This window comes from Bactrocera latifrons, unplaced genomic scaffold (genome assembly GCF_001853355.1).
Source record: "Bactrocera latifrons isolate USDA-ARS-PBARC rearing strain unplaced genomic scaffold, ASM185335v1 scaffold_20, whole genome shotgun sequence".
Taxonomy (NCBI): domain Eukaryota; kingdom Metazoa; phylum Arthropoda; class Insecta; order Diptera; family Tephritidae; genus Bactrocera; species Bactrocera latifrons.
The window spans coordinates 1,019,738-1,042,766 of NW_017535519.1; the positions used below are offsets into that span (position 1 = coordinate 1,019,738).

The following is a 23,029-nucleotide window of genomic DNA, read 5'->3' on the forward strand; positions in this document are numbered from 1 at the left end:
GGCTTTAATTTTATTTAAAAATAAATCAGAATGTAGATTATAATCTTCTGGTTAATACGTGTTAAGATTTTTATAGCGCTCCAAGAAGAAGTGATAAAGGGTTTAATCATCCGGAGCACGGTTCAGGTTGGCTTTACACCCAAACGAAGAATGAGGTGTCTTCATTTTATTGAAATAGCATGATCGAAATTTAACGCACTTCAGGATTATCGTAACTGGTAGCTCCACATTCAAGTCGAATGGGATTTTTATCATACAGTTGAACAATTTTAATGGTTGCTATTTGAACCAGAGCTGCTTCATGGATGCAATTTGCTGATGTTTTAAGGCATTTCGTTCATTAGGTAATGTAGGAGGGCAGTCGTAGTTGTTAGTAGTACGTTATATTCCTGAAATTTCTGAACAAACTTAAAAAATATCAAGATGTTGGTGTTACATCATCTGCTACCAAAATACAGTTAAAGGAAATCGACCGATCCTGTGAACCTTTACTAAAAGAAGAAACAACTGAACTAAAAGAAGTAAAAACGTAAACTTCGTCTACACCGAAGCAATAATACCCTTGACAGATACAAAACAATTCCCTCCAAGAACTTGATTTCGATTACACATTTTGTATGGCACTACTATAGCATAGTCCTAAACTATCTTTGGAGATTGTATTATTACCTTAGACAATAATCCTTACTAATTTTGTGAAGACATCTCGTTAAATGAAAGAGTTTTTCATGCAAGCACTTGAATCCGATCGTTCAGTTTGGAATGCTATACTGATCCTATCTGAACGATTAGAACGATTTAGAGATTGCATTATTGCTATAGGCTATGATTCTTGTCGATATTGGGGATATTACCCGTCAAATGAAACAGTTTTCCATGCAAGTACTTGATTACGATTGTTAATTTTTTATGGCAGCTACTTATGTAGTATATGCCATAGTGGTCCGATATCGGCGGTGCCGAGGGCTTTAATCTTTCATACAATACGTGATATAGAACCTTATACGATGTTGAGGAGGCTTACTCCTCGGTAGTTGGCGCAGATGTGGGGTCATCTTTTAGTGGATTGCAGAGCACACTTAATAATAATTACTTGGTTCATAAAGAACTGAAGCTACTATATCCTTCACAGCTACATTTCTATATACATATGCAAAATATATTAGATCTTGATTTTAATCGGGTTTGAATTGTTTGGAAATTGTATCGTTGCCTTAGACAATCGGAGACAAATTTCGTAAAGATTGACTTGACTTGATTTTTATCTATCAATTTGTATCCTCAGCTATACCTCAAACCATATCGATATTCCCAAAACTGAGATATATACATATATATATAGACAAATATTTCTAAATTAACTCAGCTCATTAACATAGTACATACATACATATATATAATATATATTCCTACACATACTTTATAGAGTCTCCGACACTTTTTTCTTGGCAACTTAGTTCACAGTAATTATCCCAATCTTTGTATTTATTTTATTTCTAATTATATAGTGAATAAGAGCGGTCGATGACAATATAGTGTAGTAACTGTCGACCCTGTAGAGTGAAACTACCAATTGTTTACAATCCGTTAGCTATGCTTAAGGTATATCCTCATACCATATGTTCAAGTAGTGAAGGGATATAAAAAGGATGCGTTTTTGGGAATTTAGTTAAAATCGAAAGGCATTTGCAAAACCTGTAATACGCGGGTGTCTTTCACAGGATATTTTGGAACAATATTTGGAGACATGAAAAAAGGGCCACGGACAACTGTAGTTTAGCACGAAGGGTCACAGTAGCAAGTGACACCTGTGGGTTAAAATTAAAAAAAGTGATAGTGACCCAGCCCTCTTATAGCTTTAAAATAAAAATCTTTCAAATACCAGTTTTATAAGAACACCTATCGACAGTGTGAAAATGAATGAAATCGGATCATAACCCCGCCCACTCCCCACATAAAGGTACTCCTAAGAGCGCGATAAGTCAGAAAAAAAAAACTCCAGAAACATTCGAGTTTACTATAGAGTTGGTATTCGACAGCTTTACAAGAGCCGGTCAAAATTGTATAATGGCCGTGGCCGCCGCGCACTCTTTTAGATGAAATCACATCCTCTAGGTACCGAATATGCAAACCACAGTATTTACAAGGTGCGTTCCAAAGCAAACAGAACTTAAAAAAAAATAGAACAAATGTGTTTTTTGGCAAAATCAATTTACTTTATTCAAAATAGTCTCCTTCTGCTTCAATACAGCTTTTTGCACGGTCCAAAAGCATGTCGAACGAGTGTTTTAGCTCGTTGGCCGGTATGACCGCCAGTATGCCGGCTGCAAGTCTTTTGAATGGCCTCTCCGTCTGCATAACGCTTTCCTTTCATGGGCAAATGCATTTTTCCGAAAAGGAGGAAGGCGCACTGTGCCATATCAGGTGAATATAAGAGTGGTTAATAGTTAAAGTGTGATTTTTGGTCAAATAATCGTCCTTGGAATGTTGGATTCTGAACAATTTTTGGTCGTCAGTTAATCTGTGCGGAACAAACCGTGCACACACCTTTCGTAAGCTGAAATGTTCGGTCAAAATGCGATAAATCAATGTTTGGAGATGTTCAATTCCATGAATTTCAATGATGATTTCGGCAGCTTTTTGGTGAATTCACGTACAGTTTCGATAAAATTTCCGGTGATCACGGATTTTGATTGGCCCACATGTTATCATTTATGTATGTCCTCACGACCACTTTGCAAACGTTAAAACCACTCGTGCACTCTGTTACGGGATAGGCGATCATCGCCATAAACTTGTTTCATCAATTGAAACGTTACGGTAAAAGTTTTACCAATTTCAAAACAAAATGTAATGTTGGCTCTTTGTTCGAAGCTCATTTTCGCACTGATAACACAAGGATACTGACATTTAAACGAAATGACTTTATTTCAAAGTCTATAAAGATAGCAGATTCTAACGCACCAGTCGATATATAGATGGCGCCACCAGGGGGCGCTAGATTTCAACTTTGGAACGCACCTTGTTTATATATGTATGTATATGTAATTACTTTCATGACTCTAACAAACTTTATGCCAAATATGGTGGTCAGTGATATTGGATTCCGAACCTCTCGCTAACGCTTTGCATCTTAAGGTATTTCCCTGGCTTTGGTCCTGGCAAGTTGCAAGATTATGAAACGGTCCGTTATTTTAAGCAAATGCATAAATGGTTTTGACTGACGGCCCTTAACTCTTCAACTGTGCGGTGACAATGGTAACAGTGCTAGCAAAAAATCTTGGTTACTTAATTGTATTAATGTAATAATTATATTGTTTACTCTACTAAACATTAGTTTATAAAACCGGCATCTTTGAACTGAAATACCCAGAATTTGTGGGTAGTTTTAATTAATATCCATACATAAGTACATACATACATACATATGTACATATCTATTTCATTACAACTTAAGTGTAAATTAAGCTTTATTATATGGGTCATGAAATCAGGTTCTCCGAACTGTAAAGCAATTGAATTGTTACTGGTTTTCCGCTCAACAGTGGGCTAACCAAACTTTGTCTGATTTTGCTTATCTGAACCCACCTCGGGGGAACTACAAAAACCGATCGCAAGAAAGTTGTAAACAATAATTAGCATTTTTATAAATAAAATGCTTACTGCACATCGAAGCACATCAACATACATACTCGCATATGTTTCTACATAAAATGTTGTTTATATTAAAAACAATTGCGACTGAAATCTCAACATGTTAAGTATTTAAAGGAACGCTTCTTGCGACTGTTGTTACCTTCCTGATTTGGTTTAAACAACAATAACAAAACTGCTGAGAGGTGTGAATGAACCGGCCCACGCTTATTACTTAGTATATGCTGACACAAGCGGTTATTCACTGAGCTGAACTTGTAAACATGTTGATGCTGATGCAACGGCTAAACATGCGCACAAGTGCTCAGCCGCGTTGCTTCGCATTAAACCGGTAATAATATTATTGATTTCATGCAAGTGACATCTACTTACCATACGTACATATGTAAACAAAAAGGTAAATGCATAACTGTAAACGAATAAACACTTAAATGCCCTCTTTAAGCGGGTAATTAATCGTACAAACAATTTCACACAGAAGAGACTTGTTTTGCAACAAAAGATTCCCACAAGCTCAGAACATTTCATTGTGAGCATTGTTGTTACTCATTTCGACTTAAACGCGTTTAATCAACTGTTCTTTTGATTTAAGTTTAAACCATATAGCAGGACGGGAATTATGAGTGACTTATATAGTTTGGTTTTTGTTTGTCGAGAGAGGACTTCGCTTCTCAATTGTCTACTCAGTCCAAAGTAGCACCTGTTGGCAAGAGTTATCCTGCGTTCGGTTTCTAGGCTGACATTGTTGGTGGTGTTTACGCTGGTTCCAAGATAGACGAAATTATCTACAACTTCAAAGCTATGACTGTCAACAGTGACGTCGCCCTACGGGTAGGGGGGACCGGCTTGGGTGGGGAGAAACCGAATATACTCGTGGTAAGGCATGCCTGTCGTAAAAGACGACTAAAATCCCGCATGCACTGTCTGTCATTCTGGGCTTGCCTTGTCCATGTCAGATATAGTGCTATAGTATTCATCGTAAAAAAATGGTTATTGTACACTGTATTTATTCCTGGTATCTGACCGTGTTTACGTTTACGATTTTTATTAGGAATGGATTTACGAGACACCTTGTCATCATACAGTTGAGTTCTTTGGAATTCTTAGGAATTTTTGGAGGCTCAACTGGCAGTAGCGAAAGCTACAAGTCACACCAAAGAGTAAAACATGGTACCACGGGGAGCAGTTAGCCCTTGGCGGTAACTCCAATCTGCTCATTGGGTTTTTGGCCCTTTGTGGAGATTCGTGGTGGCTGTGATTTAAACCTAAATGCAGGAAGGGCATTTAGTCCGGTGTGGAGTCGTACTGCGGCCGGATGCCGGACCCAGAGTACGGCAGAGGTTTTAGATGGGCCTCGTACCCGACCAAGGTGGCTAGGGTGTTTTACGTCCACCCAAACCAATAGAACCAAAGTGTAAGTGTATGTGGCGGCACTCATGCTTTGGCTCTCCAGACTATGGTGCAGGTGCATGCACTCGTGCTTTGGGGTGCTGATCACCGCATTGTTTTGATCTATGTGCTTCTAGCAATAGAAAGCACCGTGGGGTTAGGCCTTCGTAGGCAGGAGCTCACGTTAAACCACAACGGACTCTGTCAACAATGACGTGAGTGCTAAGTCGCGAGTGCGACGACTTTTTGTTTGATGACAGGAGATATTTCGTCTTTCCCTCGTTCACTGCCAGACCCTGCAACGGTACACTCTTATAGAAGGTGGTACCTTCGCTAGTTAGTTCTACAGCTGGAAGTATTTTCTCCAGAAGCAGTCGCACGGTAGGGAAGGCGGAGGATGGAGTCATGTGTAGAAGTTCACGCAAGTGAGAAAAGTTCTCTGAACGCCATTCACTGGGGGTAGCCAGAAACGATTCTTTTACATGTGACTCAAGCAGCTAACGACTCCCGGTCTTTGACCAAGTATCCTCTGGGTAGCCTAAGAAGATCCGTCTGAAATCAAGCTAAAGTGAGAAGGCGAAATATCCCCTACATAGGGTTGTGCGCAGATTTTGGGACCCGCCACGTAAAAAAAACACCCCCAATGAAAAGGAACAACCAGCCTCGGATGAGAGACCCCCTTTTTTATGTACATATGTATAAAAACCTGCAATTAATGTAACGGGATAAAATTTTGCACTAATAATTCTTTTAAAGTATTCCATTTTATGTCCAAAAATTGCAAAAATTCAACCAAAACTCTTCAAGCCCATTGGTACCGAATGAACCTCAGTCTACTTTTGACCGAAAACATGTGCAGGATATACAATTGAAATTCGGAAAGAATCCTTTCCTGACAATATTACTTTTCTATATCAAAAATGGGTTGAATCGGGTCTACACTTCTCTGAGCTCTCAAATATGTACCTAAAACAGAGATTTTCGAACTTTCAGGTGCCTTTGTACTGGATATATCGGTCAATATTTGAGTTATCTCATTGAAATTTTCAGAACGTGATTAACTCAATATGCCTTTGTGCCACAATTAAATAAAGTTGGGCAAAAAATTGACCTATCCGCCACATAACTAAGATATGAGCCAAATTGTAAATTAATGCCAATTTAATACATACATATTTCGATTTTATACAATTTAAGTTATACACTAATTTTATTTCATATATGTACATATGTAATATCATATAATATATGTATGTATGTATATGCATATTTACACCCTTACTTATTCCTAGTGCCAGTTAATATTGAGAGAAACAAGCAAACTATAAAAGTTTGAGTTTTCATGTGCATACTATATGTACATACATATCTGCTAATATTTATATACCATAAGTGTGTACTTAGTTTAGACTCGTGCCTTTTGCTTACAATATAAACAAAATAATCATTTCAACGCCGATTATGTTTACAACCAAAAGTAAATATCTATCGTAAATATTAAACGATTATTTATTAGTCAATATAAATACAGTTAATTGCTGCATAATACTTTTTATTGCAAACAAGTATTTTTTACCTGGAACGCTTAAACTCGTTACATGAAATCTTAGACGATTTGCTGGTTGCATTAATTTATCATTTTTCCAGTTGCCATATCGCGTTTATTGCTCGGAAATCGGTTTTTCACCTCATACCGATGAAATAGAATACAATTTCGCAATGAGAAATAATAAATAATTAATAATAAACTTTTACTGTTAATTGATTTAAAAGTTACTGATACGAATTGTTTCGTGGAATACTGTTATACTGTGTTTTATATCTCTGTTTACCACATACTATAAATGTGAGTTTAACCGTTAATAATTATGGACATATGTATGCATGTACATGCAAATGTTTGTAAATTCAAGCCAGATGGAATTTCAAACGATGTTAATGCTAAAACAAGTAAGGAAAGGCTAAGTTCGGGTGTCACCGAACATTTTATACTCTCGCATGATAAAGTGATAATCGAGATTTCAGGCGTGGTTGTGAACCCATATTTGGTACATGTTATCAGGGTGTTAAGGAAATATTATATACCTAATTTCATTGAAATCGGTGGATTACTTCCTGAGATATGGTTTTTGGTTCATAAGTGGGCGACGCCATGCCCATTTTCAATTTGTATAAAAGCCTGAGTGTAGCTTCCCTCTGCCATTTCTTCCGTAAAATTTAGTGTTTCTGACGTTTTTTGTTAGTCGGTTAACGCACTTTTAGTGATTTTCCACATAACCTTTGTATGGGAGGTGGGCGTGGTTATTATCCGATTTCTTCCATTTTTGAACTGTATATGGAAGTGCCTAAAAGAACGACTCTGTACAGTTTGGTTGACATAGCTATAGTAGTTTTCGATATATGTACACAAGAGTTAGTAGAGGGCGGGGCCACGCCCACTTTTCCAAAAAAATTACGTCCAAATATGCCCCTCCCTAATGCGATCCTTCATGCCAAATTTCATTTTAATATCTTTATTTATGGYTTAGYTATGACACTTTATAGGTTTTCGGTTTCCGCCATTTTGTGGGCGTGGCAGTGGGCCGATTTTGCCCATCTTCGAACTTAGCCTTCTTATGGAGCCAAGAAATACKTKYACCAAGTTTCATCATGATACCTCAATTTTTACCCAAGTTACAGCTTGGACAGACGGACGGACGGACAGACAGACATCCGGATTTCAACTCTACTCGTCACCCTGATCACTTTGGTATATATAACCCTATATCTGACTCTTTTAGTTTTAGGACTTACAAACAACCGTTATGTGAACAAAACTATAATACTCTCTTTAGCAACTTTGTTGCGAGAGTATAAAAAAATATGAAGAACAGGCCCGTTCATTATTTTCAGATAATRTAAATATGTATGTATGTATGTGTATATGGATGTATGTACATATTTATTATAGTATATTAATTATTCTTGATGAGCTGTTGTTTTCTATGTCGCCTAACTGTTCGTTACAGTAATAATAATGTGTGGAAATGTTGAAAAGTTGAAGACTTTTTAACGTTCTTGAATTCTTAGCTAAGGATCACTTTTCAACCAATATCGTGCCGCAACCACCGCCTTTGTCTGATTTATGTATGTACCTTCGTGTAACTTCTGGCTATTCAGAGGCATTCTGGCACTCTGAGGACCTAATTTGTAATGCGATTACAACCTGAAAAAAACATAAAATGATGCGAATATATGTATGTATATATATGTAAGTATAACTTTTAGAACCAACAAATTTTAATAAAAACAAGAAAAATATTCTCAGAGTATAACAAGATTTTATATTGATTTCGTTCTGGGCATTTACATATGTATGTATATGACAGCGATACGCTACAGTAATTCGATCTGGCTTTCATCGGTTGTGGTACCGTTACCCTAGGCAATATTTTCGTATGGCAGCTGTATGCTATAGTGGTTCGATATCGACGGTTCCGATAAATGAGTAGCTTCTTATCCAGAAAACGACGTGTGCATCTGGACGTTATGTCAGAAACTGAGGTACTATTTCGCGTTAATATGACAGACTCTTATTGCTAAATCGACTGAGTTTATCATGCGAATCTTTTATATTTTGTGTAGTCGAAAAAATCTTTTCGTATTTCTAATAAAACTTCAATTTTCTTAGCTTTATAATAATAAATATATATATACAAATATGTACCATTTTGGTCAGCCACTTTATGCCATTTTTTGGCTAGAGACATTATTCCATCAGTGTAAATCGAGATTTTGAAATTTCTAGAACGGAAGCGAACGAACCGTTATTGTGCTATACGACCTAATATGCCCGCAAACTTCACAAATTTCATTGGTGGCTTGCGTGGCATTCTTCCTTTTTTTATACAAAAATTTCAAAATATAGCGATTTTTTTTGGTTCAATGAAGCTTAAAAGCTCTCCTTTCTAACCCTATATGGTATCACACAATATTATTGGTAGCACTGGAGATATATAAGCACGACTGCAACGACATCTATTGGCAAAATACGAAAAGACTTTTTCGACTACCCAATATACATATGTACATATATAGTATGATCATACACATGTATACATACATACATATGTATATACTTCGGCATTTTCCTTTTGGTGATAGAAAAGGCCTGGCAACCTTAACTTCCTTTTTCAGGTTATAATTATGTACAAGTATATTAAAAATGAAGAAAATGATGCCTCGTCATATTGTCCAATCTATGGCCTATTTTGTCAAAAATACTTGAAGCATTAATCATAAGAAGACTTCAAAACATAATTGAAGAAATGGAACTTATACCAATTCAACAATTTGGACTTAGATCTCAACATTCTACAATCGGGTAAGTTCATCGAATAACGAGCATAATCGAAGATGCGATGGAAAACAAGCACAATTGCACAGCTGTTTTTCTTGACGTGTGCCAGGCGTTCGATAGAGTATGGCACCATGGCTTACTTCATAAATTAAGACTGCACTTTCCACATTATCTAACCGATCTAGTTGACTCTTACCTGAGCAACCGCTACTTCGGAATCAAGGAGGGACAATCATATACTAAGTTACAGCCGATAGAAACAGGTGTACCCCAAGCAAGTGTCCTGTTACCACTCTTATACATTTTGTTTACTTACGACATGCCTACGCCGCCGTAGTGTTCAATCATTACGACCGGAAAAGATAAAGAAATGAAAGAATAAGAGAAATGCAGAATGCAATCTTCGCTAAATCAAATAGTAGAATAGAGACAGAAATGGTACATTACTTTAAACACCTTGAAGTCTATCCATATAAACTTCACTAACAAAAGTACATCCCCTTGCATTTTGGAAATAAAGTAATCCCAAACTCCAACTCGGCGAAATAAGTACATATGTATATAATAATATGAATCTGGATGCAAAGTTGAATTGGAAGGAGCAAAAAGAAGTTTTAGAACTAAAACTAAAATACCACAAAATAAACAGGTTGATCGGCAAGAAATCTAGTCTACAATCAAACTTTGAAACCTATTTGGACATATGGAATTCAACTACGGGGATGCGCAGCGCCGCTATACATCGAAGCGGCGCAAAGATTCCAAAACAAAGTTCTGCGAAAAAATTGTAAAAGCACCGTGGCACATATGCAATTCGGATCTGCATCGTGATCTTCATTTAAAAATGGTTCGGGAAGTCATTCACGAAACGGCAACGAGACAAGCAAAAAGGTTACAAAATCATGTAAACAATGAAGCTCGACAACTAGTAGATGCTAGAAATAGCAGGCGCAGACTGACAAGAACAACATTTCATGTTCTATTAAGAATATAAGAAAATAACAAATATGTATTATTGTATTTAGTTATTAAATTTTGTTTAAAAAAGATAAAACTTGTTATTGCAGCTTGTATTGTTTTACTGCATAAATTGAGAAAAATATTGCTGGTTAGTTTACATTTATCAATAGTTGCAATTTCAATGAAATGTAAAACCATCACTTTATTACGTTTCAATAAAAAAAAAACTTTATTAACAGAAGTAATAATTAAAATAGCAAACTTATTTTTATCAGTTAAATATTGAATTTCATTAAAATATAACAGTAATAAGTGTATGGATATGGAACACAACATTTTTTCTTTTTTTTTTCAGTTTTATTTCAAGTAATCAAGAAAACTAACTAACAAAGACGGATCACTTTTCACCATTACCACAGTCTTAGTGGCAAAAGTGATTTGACAATTTGATCTTGATTGAGTACATTCTGATATTTCGATGATTAATATTTGTTTTCGTTCTCTAATCCCGAAATATAATAGCAACCTACGTATATTGAGCTTCGTGCTCGTATAATGTACAAAAATCCCAATAAGAAGAAGATGAAGTTGAGCGAATTTTGCGTTATAGAACTTGACATTTATAAAAACCAGTGCCTAGAACAAAGGTAGTAAGAGTCATCAGACGGTTTTTATCACACCAAATACAAAAGTAACACATGTTTTCCAAGAACAATGTCCACCTATTCGAAATCATCATCAGAGTCGAAATTCGTACACTCCAGAAAAATATAATAGTTCCTACGTAAATGACTTGACTCTATTGAAAAATAAGAAATTCGAATAATAGTACAAGCAATCCTAACTATTTCATAGTCACGGTGTATGTTATACTAATGATGTGTTTAGCACGGCCGGTCTACAGAGAGACATCGTACAGGTATGAAACTCTTAAAACCAAGCTTAGGAGTTAGCAACTCTAAAACGTTGGGGCAATATAAGGAAATAGCATAATGTCTTCTAACGCATATGTATTTCTTAATTAAATATTTACACGACGCAACAATACCAACCATAAATATATTATTATGGCTCTACGAAATCAGTCCCAGTACACGTTGTATATTTACACCGAAAATACAAGATAAAATTTCAAGTCTCCAGAAGCGTTTGCAGTTACGGCTTCTGCACACCTCTTCCGCTTTTAGTCACATGTACATTTGCATATCGCTTAATTGAAAGACCGGAGAAATAATAATTATTTTTTTTTCATAATTTTTTTATTTCAGTACTCAGAGCATCGCCCCATAAGTTTACATTTACTTTAGTATTTTGATCTGCTTGATCTGCGATGAGTTCACTTGCCACCACCACCACCGCCACCGCCCCCGCCTCCATAGCGACCACCACCGCCACCTCCGCCGCCGCCGCCACCAGGTAAGGGTTCAGGATTCGGCATGGGCTTAGGGCTTGCTGTAATTTAAAAGAAGTACACACAAATAAAGAAGTTCTCAAAGAAACTGTCTTCAACACTCCAGTAAAGGAACACTCACCAATAGCCAAAGCAAATAAGGCCAATATAACAGCGAAAAATGCGTACAACTTCATCTTCAAGACGTTGCGAAGACATTGATTCCACTTGAGGGCGTTTGTGTTTTTATATGCGACAGATTTCTATCTGGCCCTACCCACATACAAAGAAATCTTCTGGAAAAACCAAAATAAAAGTATTTGGACAACACGAGTAGCCACTGCGTTATCGCTTTCACACGATTGGATGTCTGCATATATATGTGTATAGGGAGTTCCCCAATCCGATGCACTTGATTCGGTCCATGCCTAAAAATGTGCACACATAAGTGTTTATGTGCAGATAAGTGTCACTTTATGAGTATATAGCATTGTGGTCGGGAAGCAAACAAGTGTATGTATATAAATATGTAGCTCAGTATATGTATGTTTGTAGGTTACAGTCTGGATTTTCCATTTTTATTCTTGGTTGACTGATCGAGATATTTATATATAGGTACTATACATACCTGCACACATTAATAACTACGTAGTTAAGTGCACTTATCGAATGTCCTATATTCTGTTTTTTCAGATAAATTTTTATTTGCGTAGCTCCACACATACACACTTACATACACAAGTATCTTAATGTTTGCGTTTTTAATAAATATTAAATAATTATTTGGGAAAATATCCAAATCTGTTTCTGTTCGACGACAACTGCCGAGGCTTCTGTTCTGTTCTCTTCTGCCTCTGTTCATGTTCAACTGCAATGCCAACGCACCTACCGTCGCCCTCAAGCCTTATACTTCAGCTGCACCCGAGCTATAATATCTAATAATACTTCACAGGTGCAGTTTTAATAGCGAAGAGGGGTATAAAAGGATCTTTATCTTGATTTTGATAGTGTAGTTTACAGGGCAGCTATATGTTATGGTGGACTGATCTGAGCAATTTCTTCGAAGATTGTAACGATACTTCCATATTTAAGGCACATTTCGTAATGAGATCCCGTCCAATGACAAAAGCTTTCCATACAAGCACTTGATATCGTCTGTTCAGTTTGTATGGCAGCTATATGCTATAGTGTTCCGATATCGGTAGTTCTGGCCTACAAGCAGCCAGTCTAAGACGATTTAAGCAAATTTATTGAACCAATCGTTACAATTCTTTAAAAACTTTCAAAATTAGCTACTTAGATCCCATTTGTCGTCTCAAAATGCTTGCCTTTCATCGTCTTCTTTAGGCAAGGAAAAAAGTCCGGGGGGAACCACATCTGAGCTGTAGGGCTGCTGCGGATGCGTTGGGATACTGGCCTTCGTTAGGTAGCTGTTCCCAAGAAAGGCGGTGTGATGCCTTGTCGGACCCGATTGACCCATCGTTTAGTCTCTTGAGGACTTCAACGTAAAACTTGGCGTTGACGGTTTGTTCAGGAGGAACAATTTCATGTTGGACGATACCTTTGATGTCAAAAAAGACGATGAGCATTATTTTCACTTTGGATTTTCTCATTCATGCGACCTCTTCCCGGCCCCCTAGGAACACATCACTTTTTGCTAAAGCAACATCTGGGTAAGCCTGCTTTATCATATCAAACGTCTCTGTCGCAGATTTACCGAGTTTCACACAAAATTTAATCACATACCACTGCTCTAACAAAGTCGATGCGCGCAAGCTCCGAAGCAGAGTCATGACGGAAGAAAATCAGTTTTTTTGGTGCAATAGTATAACTCTCACCCAAAAATCTGCTATTCTAATTTCACTTTTGACTATGTTTCTTCACAAAAGTTGGCACAGGTTATTTTCTCAGATAAAAATGTAATATACGAAGAAGTTGTTCAGAACGGCTTACTATAGCCTATAGCTGCCATACAAAATGAACACATAGTTACTAAAATAAATGCACCTGTATAGGGTATATTAGCTTCGGTGCAGCTGAAGTTAGCGTTTGTTCTTATCTTATGGCACAGCGCAAAAATGGGAGAAATCACACTACAACCACGCCTACTTCCCATATAACACAATTTTAAATTACATATGATGCTTTCCTTTCCTGTGTATAAATTAGGAAGAAATTAATATAACGGGATAAAAATTTGCAGGAATCATGCCTCTGAATCGGGTTAATACTTTCTCTTAACCTCCAACGGCGGCTACGCTGGTTAGGTCATGTTGTCCGGATGAACGGAAACACTCCAGCTCTGAAAGTATTCGAGGCAGTACGCGCCGGGGGAAGCAGATGGATGGACCAAGTGGAGAAGGACCTGGCTTCACTTGGAATATCTAATTGGCGCCACGTAGCGAAAAGAAGAAACAACTGGCGCGCGGTTCTTAACTCGGCTATAATCGCGTAAGCGGTGACTACGACAATCAAGAAGAAGAAGAAAGATTTTGGCTGACTTTATAACTGAAAAATGGTGTTTTTCTAATATAAAAAGCCGTATGTACCTGAAAGTAAGTATTACCGCGACTTTAATGCTAGCAAGTTGCTAAGTATGGCATATTCGGTTATACCCGAACTTAACCTTTCCTTGCTTGTTATATTTGCATATACGTATGCATATGTGCACTGAAAACATTAAAAACAACTTTTAATTTTCAAAATTCGTATCCATAATATCACACATGTCAACATTGTAAAGCCCATCAATCAATTAGTTTATGGAAATTATTAATTTTTGTGACTTTAATGAACAAAAGTATTATTTTTTTTCCATTTTACTTTAATTTTCTTAACAAACAGAAACATTTCATTTGCCATAGCCGCCAGGTGAACCAGGATAACCTGGTGCACCGCCACCTCCGCCTCCACCTCCACCTCCGCCGCCGCCTCCTCCACCATTTCCACCAGGTTGACCGGGCTGACCAGGTAGACCACCGTATCCTCCGTAACCCCCACCGCCGGGTCCTCCAGCCCCACCGTAGTCACCAAAGCCACCTCCTCGCCCACCAGAGCCACCATAGCCGCCACCGCCCAGTCCACCAGCGCCACCATAACCGCCAAAACCAGGTTGTCCGGGCTGCCCGGCTCCGCCTCCATAGCCATTATAACCCACACCTCCACCGCCACCGATTGAACCACCAAAGCCATCATAACCCGCACCGCCAGCATAACCGGGCTGTCCAGGCTGGCCGGCACCACCACCATAACCACCCGCGCCGCCACCATATCCACCACCGAGTCCACCAGCACCCCCATAACTACCATAACCGGGTTGACCCGGTTGACCGTCATAGCCACCACCACCTCCACCTCCGCCAGGCGAACGCTTATCGCGTGGCGGTCCGACTGGACCTAGTGCAGGCGATTCATAATTTATAGCTCGACGTTCCTTTGCACTTTCCACTTGATTTTCTGTAATTAAAATACAACACGAAGTAATTAAAAATAATTGTCGTGCAAAAATATTTTAAAAGTATCTAAGTACATAAATCTAGAATGCACAATGTGCATTACCATTCACGGCATCACAACAAATGACTAACGCCAACAACGCACTCCCCACCGCCACCGCTGATAAACACCTGTTTCTCCAATGCCGCATCTTCCGAATCGTTTCTGTAGTAAATCGAAGCTCTGCCTTCAACTAAATACGAACGACTATTAAGCGGTGAACGTTTCGCGTACTTGTTTTATATATTCTGACATATTTGACATCCCACCTCCCTCAATGTCCACCACTTTTAAGTGTTTCGGTATACACAAGCATATTTGTTTCGTAAAAAACTGGCGAGATGGTTAGTGAAGCATACGAAATTGATCCGAGGCAATTAGTATATTTAGAATATGGATCAGGTTCTGCTAGATCTTCTGCTTGCTTTTTGTGAACCAAGTAAGCGCAGCAGCAATGCATTTAGTATACAGCATGGTCCCGTACTTTAAGCGTTTTCAACCCCTATAGGGAATATGTGCAAAAGTTGTTAGCGGTTGGCAATAAGCTTCGAGAGCTGAAAAAATTAATCAACGAAAATGCAATTGGTCTATCTGTACATAATTCTACAGTTGTTCACTGCATACTTCAAACCCACAGACGTTTTAATAACGGTAATATCCTTCATTACCCAATACGGCAAAACTCGCCGAGTCGCTCTATTTTTATATATTGCATGAACTCGATCTGTTTCATAACTTTTTCATATACACAGATACTTTTATCGATATTTCTGTTGATTACACCTAACGTCGAGTCAACTTTATTTATCATTATACGCTATATGAAAGAATGGTGGATATTTAAAATATCTGTTAAAATATTATGTTATAAAAGTACTGTTCCGATTAGCTGATGTTCTTGAACAGAGAATTAGTACAAACTTTTACTGATCTCACGATGAAAATTTCTTCTGACATTTCTATAGGAAATATAACGCCTGATAACATTGAGGCGAACATCTGAGTTTCCTAGACGGCTGACGTGCTTACCATGTGTGAAGATATGTATGTAGAAACGGCATAATATAAACGTCTACAAATATAATAAAATATTATATGTATGTGAATACACCAATTCTGACTCTATCATTAATCAAAAATATATGTATCGTACTAATTGAGTTTTTAAAAGTTACATTCTTCAATCAATCAATTATTTAGTATGAGGCAATACATACGAATTGAAAAAAGGATCATTCAAAATAACAAGTAAGGAAGCGGTTAAGGAACTAAGTTCGGGTGCAACCGAAAATTGTATACTCTTGTAACTTGCAAAAAACAAATCTCGAGAAATTCCCTCAGGTGCTGACAAATTTTATATTAAAAATATTGCGAAAGAATTCAACATTCGTTATTAGAAGAAATTGTGAATAGATGACAATCATGTGATATAGCATAAACACGACCGAATATGCTAAATTGAATAAATGATTAGTTGATGTGGAAAACGTCAACCAGAGCATAGGAGCTTATTATATTAGGGATAATTGTTGAAGTTGGGGGTCAGTATTGAGATAAAACTGATATATTTTTGCCGATACAAAATACAATTAACACGCCAGAGACTAATAAAATGCTCCCAGAGACTTGTAAAGGTAACTCATATGCAGTCACCAACCGTTAGGACCAAAATCTACTAGATTTAAAAAAATCTTGATGTTACTTTTATAGGGCTAGGTCAATTTTTCGCAATTTCATCTACTTTAGGCACAAAGCTACACTGTTAAGAGTAAAACACACTCCTCAATTTTCCTTGAGATAACTCATATGTTGCCCGGTACATGCGGTATAAAGTCACCCGGAAGTTCGACAATCTTTATATTACATAGGTATATGCGGACTAACTATTTGCTTTCAGATAGATTCAAGACTCATCGCCAGTAAAATTTAGTGAATTTGGAACAAATCGCGCTTTCACTTTCTGATCTTTCAAAATGGTTTTCATTGATCCTTGCGATATTTCAATAGAGTCAGTAAGAGCCCCATATAGCAAGTTTCATCAAGATTTCTTTATTTAATTCGTGTTTCTCGTCATTCAGATAATTTATATATTGCTCTAAATCTGTCTCGATTAATCGAAATTTTGAAAAAATTGCGATTTATTTATCAAATTAATCTATTTTTATTTCGATATACAGTATCCGACAAAACTATATATACCGCAGAACATTTTATATTGTTCATGGAATATTTTTTTCAAAAGTTCAACAATTAAAAATTTGTACATCCGTAAGTGCACATTGTAAGTTGACAAATAATAACGGTATGATATTTACCGTTAGCTTTTATTTTGCGTGCAGAATGTGCACTTGTTGATGATCAGTTGAACTTTGCAGACGACAAAATTATGTATACCGTGGCAATATTTGTGCGTAGTGCTTCTTTGCGTAAATAGTTTTTGCAAATATTTAGAAACAAACTCGACAAAGGTAAAATTTCGTGATTTTATACTCGCTAAAAGTGTTTGGGTAAATAATATAAAAGATTTTATTTAGTGAAATGCCAAGGTCTGCAGAAATAAGCGTTAAACTACGAAAATTGATTGTTCATGACCATTTAGATGGAATGGGATACGGAAAAATTGCAAACAAATATTCTAAAAGCAAGGCCACAATCCAAAAAGTGGTAAAAAATCACCAAAAAAATGGTGGGCTAGAGAGTGCTCTAAGATCATGCCGCGCTGGAGTAACTACAGTGCGCGCCGACTGTATGAGCCCAATTTATTAAACAGAGCCTTCAAATAGATGTTTCCGACCGAACTATTCACCGAAGAATTCGAGAAGACGGGTATTCCAGCCACTACAAGATTAAAAAACCGTTCATCAGCAAGAAAATTTTTGGAGTTTGCGAAAAAGTATAACAAACTGCCACCAAATTTGTGGAAAAAAGTAATTTGGAGCGATGAAAGCAAATTTGAATTTAAAAATACTAAAGGACGGTAAAAAGTTTGCCGAAAGAGCCACGAGAAGCTTTAGAGTAAATGCATTCAAAGCACCATAAAGTTTGGAGGCGGAAATGTATTGATTTGAGGTTGTTTTAGCTACAGTGGTCTCTCAAATCTCGTAATGATCGAAGGTAAAATGACGGGAGAGTCTTATGTTCAAGTGTTTAGTAGTACCAATTTGGAGCCAGCTACGCAAAAAATGGGCATACAGCATAACTTCATATACCAGCAGGACAACGACCCCAAGTCGGTTTGCAAAAGAATACTTCGAACAAAAATCGTTAGAACTCCTACCATGGCCTGCCCAAAGCCCCGACTTAAACCCCATTGAGCACTTATGGCAATATTTGGATGACAAGCTTGACCGATCTTCTTACCGTTCAACTAAAGACGAGATTTTTAATAAATTGAAATACTCCTGGGAAAACATCCCCCAATCACTTCTTCAAAGCTTGGTTGACAGCATGCCTCGATGTCTATTGGCGTTGCTAAGAATTTCTTTTTTTAGATTACTGCATATTTTGCAATCACTAGCACTAAAATGCAGAAAATTAATTCAATTTTTTGTATGTAGTATGCAAAAAAATAAACTTCACTTTACAAAAGATATGATAATTTTCTTATCAACTTTCATGGGGTATACATAGTTTTGTCGCATACTGTATACTAAAGACTATAAAGTCTTTAATTTTCATGTAAAATATGTCTTCAGGAAGACCGTAAAGAACACCTTCGTGTCGGCGATAGCGTGAACATTGGACACAGTTTGGATGTGTCAGCAGTACTTAATAATATAATGTAATCTAGGCGACGGTGGGTTTTTCTTGACAAATATAACCCTTTATCTGCTATTCGACATGGTAATGAGTCGTCTGAGAGTGACTCATTAAAAATGGGCAGCCGCTTGCAAAAGGGAAGTATCACACCCACTTTCTTTCGACAACAATCTTCTCTACGCGATCAAAACGAAACAAGTATTTCGATTCGGCAGAAATTTTGACAGGCTAAGTTGTCATCAGACTGCCATCGTAAGAGTAGAGTCAATTTCGTGAACATATTTAGCAAAAGATAAGTTTATGAATTAATAAATAAACGCTTATTTTTTTGTTGTTTAAATTAAGTACAAAAAACCCAGGGAATCTGAAAAATTCTTCTACTAATTCTTGTATATAAAATTAGAGCAAATCGTCAAATTTCCAGCAATATTAACTAGCTGAGTCATAAAGCACTTGTCTAAAAACATTTTAGTGATTCATTAAAATTGTAACTTGCTTTCAAAACGTAAACATTTTGTTTCGAATATTTTCGCAATGAGTAGCCAAAACCAACTCTGATAAGAAAGTCATTAACGAGTTGTACTTCTGCTAACAAGCAATTATTAATTATTAAATATTCATTTTCGACACACAAGCAATAAATATATAGAAAGTCAAATATTTGAAATTATATATCACTCCTTATGTCACAGTGTTTTTATGTTAAGAGAAATGTATGCATATCTGAATGTTATTAAATCCAGCAATTTTTGTGGAAAATTAAAGATCTTATCACATAACAACAATATACAACGAAGAATGTTATCAAAAAATAGCGTAAAGACGTTGTTGTAAATAGTGTAAAAAATGTGCGAGAAAAACATATTAGCTTGGATTGTTTAAAGAAACACATCTCAACCTCAATACGACAATTTCAAATACCACAAAATGTTATACATTTTCCTCTTCAAAATCACGATAGTAACTTTTCAATGCATGCTAGGCAATTTTTTTATTTTACTGATAGTTTTATTAATGATTGATTTACGTTTTAAAATACTTATTTCACCCGCGTCTTTCTTTGTTTTGTCGAAAATTAGCCATAAGAATAACCATAGCCTCCACCGCTTTCACCGCCACCACCACCGCCTGCACCATTTGGTCCGCCACCGCCGAAACCATTGCCGCTACTGCCGCCGCCACTGCCGCCAGGTCCAAAATAGCCATAACCACCATTTCCACCTGATCCACCATAGGGTCCATCAGGTCCATAGCCGCCATAACCATATCCGCCGTTAGCACCACCGCCGCCTCCACCTCCTCCACCGTATTGCGCTTGACAAAACGAAATTAACGCGATGCAAATGGTCAGAAGTAAGAACTTCATTTTCAAAAGTGCTCACACCTTCCAGACGAACTCGCCAACTTTTATATTGGAAGGCTAGCGTGAATTATCAGTAATACGATTATTAATTGAGTTGTTTTGAAAGTTAACGAAAGTATTATTTATGTGACGAATTGCGCTCATTGAATAAAAGTTAAGCCCCTCTAAAATACAAATATTCTATATAATATACTTATATGTAATAATATTTATACTCGAAACAGCAATTGATTTTATACGCAAAAGGCATTTTGTAATTGCTCGTAAATTAATTTTGTGAAACCAACACGAAAAAATTGGCGATTAAATACTAAGATAGAAAAAATTGCATAAAATATTGTCTTGTTTAGTATAATATGAAGGCGTGAATATGTAGTAATGAATTACAAAGCTAATGCGATTTGTTCCCCTACCAGGTATTCTAACTTCTAGGTTATATTTTTAAAACGCGCATATATGCATATTAAACCGGTATATTAAGAATGTGAAGGACAAGGGAAGTTGAGGTGCCAAACCTCGTTATGCTAAGTATCATATGCCCGTCAAGTTAGGTCAAGTTATCTCTTTTATTAACTGATATATAAACTATATATTGGTTACGTGGACTAGTTGTGTTTAATTTTTGGTTACACAAATAGCAATGAGCAGTTCTGCTAACCAAAAGAACTATAGACACAAAGCGGTATTTTAGGAGAAAGGGGAGTGTTTGCGTACCGACTTTCATTTAAACCGCGTAAAGATAAATTGTTATGAAGGAACACATACATATATTGTTTAATTTTCAACGGATCTTTATAAGCTTATATTGTATTAACCCTATAGTAAAATTTGGCTCTTATAATATTACTATTTAGACTTACTGCATTTTAAGTAGTCTTTATCATAACGAAAAGCTTTTCGTATATTCAAGCCAGGAAATAACATTGCATTTCGTCATTAAAGAAATTGACTCACCTCTTTTATAACAGTTATGATAAAGACTACTTAAAATGCAGTAAGTCTAAATAGTAATATTATAAGAGCCAAGCTAATAGTAATATTATAAGAGCCAAGCTAATTAGAGGTTGGTTATACTACGACGACTTTTAAAAACTTTTAAAACCGCTTTTGATAATCTAATTGAAAATTCAGTTTCAACACCTTCGAAAAATATCAAATAGTAGCCGCACTCTGAAATGTTAATAAACCTAAATCAATTTTTGTTTTGTTTTCCAAAACCCGGTGAATACGACAGATAACGTGTAACATGTCTTAGAGTAACAAATATCAAGAAATACAGAAAGTTAAAAAAAAAAAAAAACAATATATATATGAATGTTTTCTTGTTTTTGAGAAATAGTAGGTAGTTTTTTCTGCCTACGAAAATCAATATTTGGGATTTAAGAGCACAAAGGGCGCATCAATCATTTTTATCTATTAGTTTAAAAAATATATTTCTCTTTGTTTTATAAATAATATCCACATGTAGTTTTGTAGGCACATTTTAACTTAAAATGAAATTTATGGAGTTCTTCGAAGTATAATTTTTCAAATCAGTGGCCAAGATAAAATATATTTCAATTTATAAAGTTAATTGTTTTAACATGCAAGAAAATGGAAAATTATGCAAATATTCTATAATTTTATGATGTATTGTAATTATTATTTATTATTTGGTATATAAATAGAGGGTGATCCATTTAAATATTCTCTACTTTCTTTAAGAGAAAACACAGAAACTTCAAATTTAATTGGGGAATTCTTTGAGATTTATTTTGTGATGCTTATCTCTTTCAATTGTTGACCGCGGCTACGTCTCAGATGGTCCATCCGTTGAGTTCAATTTTCGACCACTCGTTCCAGCATTTCGACTGGTAATTGGAGCATGACACAGGTGATGTTTTGCACCAAGGCCTGAATCAAAGCGAAATTGACCACAAAGACTTTACATTTTACATATTCCCGCACTTAAAGTTGAACGGTGTGATATAACACGATTTTAGTGGCCAATCCAAAAGCCCAGAAATTGAAATTATTTGATCACCGAAGTGTTCTCTCATTCACTGATGCGATGTGTGGGAAGTGGCGCCGTCTTGTCGAAACCAAATGTCGCCAAGATACCGATCTTCAATTTCGGGCATCAAATAGTCGGTTATCCCGGCATGATAACGGTCGCTATCAACGCTTACGTTGTAATGGGTATCATTTTTGAAGAAATACCATATAGACAGATAATTCCACCGACCCACAAACCACACCAAACTGCTGTTTTTTCTGGATAAAATGGTTATTTACAAACTTGTTTTCTCTGGATAAAATGGTTATTTACAAACTCATTGAGCTCATCACTGAACAATTTGATTTGGCTCGAAAGCGTCGGATCTTCTGTGAACTTTTCAAGATCTCTTGGAGCGAAGCGATGCGCTTTCAATTTAAGATCTCGACGTAAAATGCGCCAAGTCGTTTCAAACGTCAGTCCGAGTTGCGGCGAACTCCACGGTATTCGCGCACACTCTCAACTGCGGCTGTTATATTTTCTTCACTGTATAGTCTTCATTAGTAGATTATGTTGACCATAAGTTGAGCGAAGCGCGCGAAACATATTCCTTCAAAGCCACGGAAATACTTTAAGGTGTAAAACCAATCATGTAGAGTAATGTCAGCCCGTTGTTTGAAAATCCTGATATTAGTTATATAGGGG

The 23,029-nt window shown here is 36.6% G+C and overlaps 2 protein-coding genes across 2 annotated transcripts; both read right to left on the reverse strand.

The window, feature by feature from the left end:
- Window positions 1-14,504: 14,504 nt before the first annotated feature.
- Window positions 14,505-15,456, reverse strand: LOC108967993 (glycine-rich protein 5-like). The gene is made up of 2 exons (XM_018931709.1): window positions 15,291-15,456; window positions 14,505-15,188 (listed from the first exon to the last, which is right to left on the reverse strand). The coding sequence occupies exons 1-2, from the start codon at window positions 15,376-15,378 to the stop codon at window positions 14,584-14,586; spliced, it is 693 nt and encodes a 230-aa protein (XP_018787254.1). The 5' UTR covers window positions 15,379-15,456; the 3' UTR covers window positions 14,505-14,583.
- Window positions 15,457-20,061: 4,605 nt separating this feature from the next.
- LOC108967947 (putative glycine-rich cell wall structural protein 1) lies at window positions 20,062-20,352 on the reverse strand. The gene has a single exon (XM_018931647.1). It carries the CDS (start codon window positions 20,350-20,352, stop codon window positions 20,062-20,064), a length of 291 nt encoding a protein of 96 aa, XP_018787192.1.
- Between the last annotated feature and the right edge of the window lie 2,677 nt (window positions 20,353-23,029).

Excerpts from the sequence above, each read along its gene's own strand:
- LOC108967947 (XM_018931647.1), bottom strand. The coding sequence starts at position 20,352 with ATGAAGTTCTTACTTCTGACCATTTGCATCGCGTTAATTTCGTTTTGT.
- LOC108967993 (XM_018931709.1), bottom strand. The coding sequence starts at position 15,378 with ATGCGGCATTGGAGAAACAGGTGTTTATCAGCGGTGGCGGTGGGGAGT. Across the intron at positions 15,189-15,290 it reads TTGTTGTGATGCCGTGAATG|AAAATCAAGTGGAAAGTGCA; the intron begins GTAATGCACATT and ends TTTTAATTACAG.